The 6000-nt window shown below is 43.3% G+C and overlaps 1 protein-coding gene across 1 annotated transcript; it reads left to right on the forward strand.

Moving 5' to 3' along the window:
- The first annotated feature begins 3070 nt into the window (after positions 1–3070).
- Positions 3071–5464, forward strand: LOC120730112 (cyclin-dependent kinase inhibitor 1C-like). The gene is made up of 3 exons (XM_040026265.1): positions 3071–3770; positions 3933–4050; positions 4606–5464. The coding sequence occupies exons 1-2, from the start codon at positions 3257–3259 to the stop codon at positions 4046–4048; spliced, it is 630 nt and encodes a 209-aa protein (XP_039882199.1). The 5' UTR covers positions 3071–3256; the 3' UTR covers positions 4049–4050; positions 4606–5464.
- The last annotated feature ends 536 nt before the right edge of the window (positions 5465–6000 follow it).

The raw sequence follows: 6000 nt of genomic DNA on the forward strand, positions 1-6000 counted from the left end.
TCAGTTTAATTTCACATTCTGTTCTATTTGGTTCAAGGCCTTCCTTTGATTAATCAAGTGTTTGACAATAGCTTAAACACAGTTAGAGCTCAACCCTCTTTGTTCCATCAATCAACATGTTGCCCACAGTCTAGTGAGCCTCCGGGGTCTTTTTTTTTTTTTTTTTACTTGGATTGGGCCCTCTGGATATTTCCATTCAAGTCAAAGAGCAAGTTAAGTCATCTATAGCGTGTGTGTGTGTGTGTGTGTGTGTGTGTGTGTGTGTGTGTGTGTGTGTGTGTGTGTGTGTGTGTGTGTGTGTGTGAAGATGAAAGAATCATACTCCTGCATGTGTCAGCTAAATGAGTCAGGCTACATAGCTGACTGACCACTCCTGATGAAAGAGATTATTTTCCCCTTTGAAAAACGATTGAATCCAGACTTTCACTTTGCACTTTACTTGACTTGAAACCATCAGGTGATAGTATCAGCTGGTGGAGTACACCCGAGGAGCAGAAGAGTTATTCCCACAATCAAAGAATTGTGAAGCAAATCTGTAGCCAGCTTGGGACTGAGCGAAGTGATGAGATAAGTTTTGGTTTGCACTGAGTTATATGTAAATAATCAGCAGCAGAGGCACTGATCAACCTTATCTGTGATCTGCTTAGGAGGATGTTGTGTGTGCAGTTAATTGGTTACCATCCGTATAAGCAAAATAAAACCGATTTATGTGTTTATTCATTTACATTGACTTTACATGGCTTCAAATTAGGTTCACCAGCTGGGTCAAATTTTAGTAAACTTGTATTACCAGCAGGGGGCGCCAAAAGACAACAGTGAGATTTCTGCCCGCTTACGTTCATTTTCACTTTAACCCTCAAGTGACCATGCTGTTTTTGTGAGTGGACTGATTTGTGGTTTACACACACACACAAACAATCTTAGTTCTATGAACTTTGACTGCAAACAATACAGTGTAGTGAAGAGAAACTGAAAATTCCACTAAACATTGAGCAAATACCTGTAAAATCTTCAGGAGTAGACTGACAAATTTGTGCTATGCAGCATGTTTATTAAACAAAACCACTAAAGCACATTTCATCTAGCCAGGATGGCCACTTCAAGGTTAAAAGACTCAAAAACAAATCTTTTTGTTGTTGTTGAAGAGCATTGTTCAAGCATGCGTGCTTTAAATGCTTCTTCTTAATAGACAATTAATTTTTCTTGTAAAAAGAAAGCTAATTATTTTCAAAATCATTAAAAAAAAACCCTCTAATGAACGTTACACCCTTATAATATCGTTTCAGTCCTCATGGATTCAGTTTACAGTCCCGAATCAGGAAAAATGTGTCACATATTACTGTCGCTGTCACACGAGACCACCTGACCTTTACTGGAAGTGTTTTAGGAAGCCTGCACACATATGGCCAGACCCTGCGTCCCTCGGTCTTCTTCATGCTGCTTTGATGACGCTCACATGTAAACCTCTTGACCTTATGTGACATCCCGTTGTTACACAGAGCTTGCATTCATCCTCCTTTTCAGGATGAATGTGGATAAAATTCTTTTATAGAGATTTTCGCCTGAATATGTTACCAGTGTCACTTAAAAACTATCTATGTGCACATGTGTAAACTAGGAGGTGATACACTGTAAGTCTTGCTCCTTTATTTTCTTCTGGGGATGATGGTTGCGTTTAGTTTGAGGTTTGAGCTGCAGTATCAGACTGGAACCTCTACGGGACGCCATGCACCCATCATTGCTTGCAAAAAGGCGTTGCCCGTCTCCCGTGACTGTTTCCCTGCTTGTTAAGACAGCCGGTACCCTGAAGTCAAACTTATGGAAGTTGTGCTTCCAGTGCCTGACTGTCAGCACGACTATGCACGAGAAAAATAAAATATAAATAAATAAATACAGCGGAATTTCTGGAAACTCGTTTGTGTGGTGAAACACTGGCAGCTGAAGCACTCAGTACATTTTGTTGTGGATCCGAATCATTTTCTTCAAAATTGCCAAATATTGCATTGTCTTCGGCGGACAATGAGCTCCCCGAGTCTCCCCTTATAATAAAGCTTGCTATGATATTTAAAACGTAAATCCTGTATTGTAGTAAATGCTACTGTACATATTTTGAAGTTATTCATAAGTAATAATGACTATTTACCAGTAACAATCCCCAGAGCCACACGCACACATTAGTGATAACAGGCGGATTGTGACCTGCGTGATTTATGCCTTTGTGAGTGGATAGACATACATTTTTAATTGCCAAAAAATAACACGGCGTGGTGCTTAAATTCTCGATTTCCTATATTATATATTAAGGTAAAAAAATAAATAAAAAATGTAACAAAACGCATTTAGAAAAGAAAAAATGATTTCGAAAAGTTGCCTTGCTTTATTAAGTAAATGAGAAAATACATTTAAGAAACTGCTTAAATTGTGGTTTATTGAGGTCTCACTAATGTTTACGTTGCTTCTGTACTGCAGACAGAGTTGCTCACTGTGGGGCAAATCCCCGCAGACTGGAATCGCTGTTATTGCGATCGGCGACAAAAAAAATAAATAAACGAAAACGTGAAGAAATCGAAAAGTGGGTGGATTTATGTGCCGGATGACATGGCAGGGTCAAACATCAGTTAAGTGGTTAGATCGGGTTTCAGCATTTGTTTTTCTTTCCTTACATATTAAAGAATATGTAAGGAAAGGAAGCTGTTCAACTGCTGAACACTAAATATGAAGTATGAAAATAATGCGATGGTGCGTTTTTACGCCCTTGGTCGGAGGCATTTACAACTAAACACGGAAGACAAAACCAAAAACCAAGGTGTCCGAAAATAGAATCAGATACACAAATGCGAAGTAAAACACATTCCTGCTGACACAAGAAAAAAAAACTGCTCCGTTTTCCCGAGGGTTGACACCGGGAGAGAGAAAAAATCAAAACGCTGCGCTCTGGTCGGCACGAAGCCAATAGGTACAACGGGAAATGGGAAATCAGGGTGGGGGTTTTGGAGAGGGCTGGACTTCCAGGCAACCAATGAGAAGGGCGATCAAGGTGCCCGTTAGGAGGTTATATACTCCAAAGACTTACTATGAAAGCTGTACATTTAAACGGAACGGTGCGGCGTGCATAGGCACGAGCGTAAGAATTAGGATACACATACAAACGCACTTCGGGCTGAACGACAACAACATTTATCAACATACAACCTCAGCAGGGATCAGTCTATCACTTTGGATTCTTTTTTTTTCCAGGGGAAATTTGTTTTTGGAGATGTCCCACGTCCAATTATCAACCACGCTAGAGAGGATGGTGGCCAGGAAGACCTTCCCTCTCCAGAGGCGCACCGGAGTCTGTCGAAACCTCTTCGGACCGGTGGATCACGACGAGCTGAACCAGGAGATGAAAGAAAAATTGCGAGAGATTTCCGAACGGGACCAGCAGAGATGGAACTTTAATTTCGAGGCCAACACCCCGTTGGAAGGGGATTACGAGTGGGAGGCGGTGACTGCGGATAAGACCCCGGTGTTTTACCAGGACTCTGTGCAGGACGGCAAAATCCGAGTGCCCGTGCAGTCACCGTCGGATTCTGCTCTCCCGGAGAGCCCTCGTGCGGACGCACTGGATCGCCTGGCCGTGCCAGAGAGCAGCAGCTCTCCTTGCGCGGGGGAGATCAACCAGGAGAACCGCATAGACAAGATCAACTCAGGGAAAGCGACCACCAGGCAGCTCCCGTGTGTCAGGCGCAAGAGAACGGCCGCTCCTGACAACAACACACACATCACAGGTAAATTCAGCGGCTTTCGTATTTTGAAAATCGAGCCTGCTATTGGCTCCTAGACCAGCATCCACACCATCCTCCTATCCTCCCGCTGTGCGCAGCGCATCATTTCATAACGGCTCATAAACCCAAATTAATTTTTCACTATTGTTGTTTCTTTTGTCACAGACTTCTACGTGAAACGAAAGAGGCCTGCTGATATAAAACCGAGTGACATGACCGCCTGTCTCCTCTCCAAGTCTCCAATCCAGGTGGAACAAACTCCGCGGAAGAGGATCCGTTGAAGGTATTTTCTAAACGAATCAAAATTGTTTTCTTTTACGCACTCAGAGGAAACAATGAAGCTTTATTATAAAGAGAGTAACAGATTCTCATGTTCAGCATCGGTTTTTTTTGTTGTTGTTTTTTTTGGGGGGGGGGTCTTTGTGTTTTTGTTATGGTTTTTACGCTTTAATTATTGCAGCGGATTACGTGAGCCAAAAGGCACAGACAGCCTTATCTGTGTGTGTGTGTGTGTGTGTGTGTGTGTGTGTCTGTGTGTGTGTCGGTGGGGGGGGGGGGGGGGGGGAGTGATGGGGCGAGACTGCGGTGGTGGTGAAATCGCAGTAGTAGTGATAGTAGTTGATGTAGTAACACCAGCGGTTGGGGGAGGGGAGGGAGGGGTGTTCGTGCGTCACGATGTGGCGGGAAAAAGGGCTCTGGCAAAGGGTGACGCCTTCTGCTGAGTCCGAGTCTCAGGTTTCCTCAGAAAGCTGACTCGCCGTCTTTCTTAGGAATGGCCGGGTTTTTTTTCCTCTTCTTCTTTTCTCAGAAAACTTATTGCGTTTTGTTTCTTCCTCAGGTGTTTTTTGTTCGTTTTGCACTATTTTCCTGCGCATTTTGAGGATCACGGGAGACTGTTTCTCCACCACCCCGTCAACCGACCCATCCACTCAAGCAACTGAAACGCAGGAGAGAGAGAAGAGGACGGTGTTGGGGGGGACAAAGAAGTCCGAACGGTCGGCTGTGGCTCGATGCGCCCCGGCGGAGCGCAATCCGAGCTCCTGACCAGGCTCAGGACTCTGAACGGTTTGGGGGTGGGGTGGGAGGGGGGGCAGGAGAAAAAGAGAGAGGAGATTTCTCCGAATGACTTCTATCCAGTACAAATGTAGCATTTCATTGTTGCTTTTGCATACAGCCACTCGACAGTGTTAAATGTTTTAACATCTGTGCAATTATAAAAAAAATTTCTTTAAAAGAATCGTCTACACTGGCCAAAAGTGTACAGCTTTATAGAGACAATACCTTATAAATGTTTATTTCTGTTCTCGTTTGTGTATGCGTGCGTGTTTATTATTATTTGTTTTCCCTTTGTTCGGTAAAATGTATATTTTTTTAAGTCTATTCTAACTTATAATTTATTTATGTTCGTTCATATTTGATAAATGCCTTGTTGATTTAGCCAAAGGGCATATCTTGTAATTTTAATTTTATTATTTACATTTTTCTTTTGAAATTTTGTGGGGTTTTTTTTTTGGTTTGTTGTTCTTAACTTTCGCAATCATGTAGCTTCCTCATATTAGTCCCACACTTGAAAAAAATAGTTTTCTTTGTATCTCTGAGCCGGTTTCATTTTGTGTGTATTTTGTCTATACAAGTGACCTAATTATGTCTTGCGAATGACGTGAATAAAAATTTCCTTCTTCCACTTTAATTTTAAACACATTTGTTTGTGTGTTTTGTTACGAGAGTAACAAGAAAAGGGAAATTGAAACAGAGATAGGAGGCAGATGACGTCTTTGTGTGGTTGCCACAAAGCTGCCTTCATCAGCGGCCGGGTTACTTGTGAAACTGCTTCGTGCTCCTCGATCACTCTGAGATTGGGTCACTCAGTTGCAAAGTTACACAAGAAACCCTGCGAAGAACACAAGAACACACATGCTGTGGTGACAGACATGTCTACCTGATTTCACCTTCCCCCCGGTGGAAGTGTGTCCTCTCCACGCAGACTCTTGCGGGAGGAAAACGCATTGAGTCGCAGCCGTATGCTGCTTGGCAGCTGCGGGATATAAGGCGAGGATTTAAAGGCCCTTTCGCTCCCTAAAAGAAGCAGCAGCTGCCTTTGGATCCCGCTTTGTCTGCCACGAAGACACCCCCACATCCACCCGCACTCGACAAGCCCCTCTAAAGACCCACTCTCTCTCTCTCACACACACACACACAGACACACGCACACACACTGTTTACCCCGGCGTAG

This window comes from Simochromis diagramma, unplaced genomic scaffold, assembly GCF_900408965.1.
Source record: "Simochromis diagramma unplaced genomic scaffold, fSimDia1.1 OVJJ01000293.1, whole genome shotgun sequence".
Taxonomy (NCBI): domain Eukaryota; kingdom Metazoa; phylum Chordata; class Actinopteri; order Cichliformes; family Cichlidae; genus Simochromis; species Simochromis diagramma.

Coding starts and splice junctions, on each gene's coding strand:
- LOC120730112 (XM_040026265.1), top strand. CDS start 3,257: ATGTCCCACGTCCAATTATCAACCACGCTAGAGAGGATGGTGGCCAGG. Junction 3,771..3,932: donor CAACAACACACACATCACAG/GTAAATTCAGCG, acceptor CTTTTGTCACAG/ACTTCTACGTGAAACGAAAG.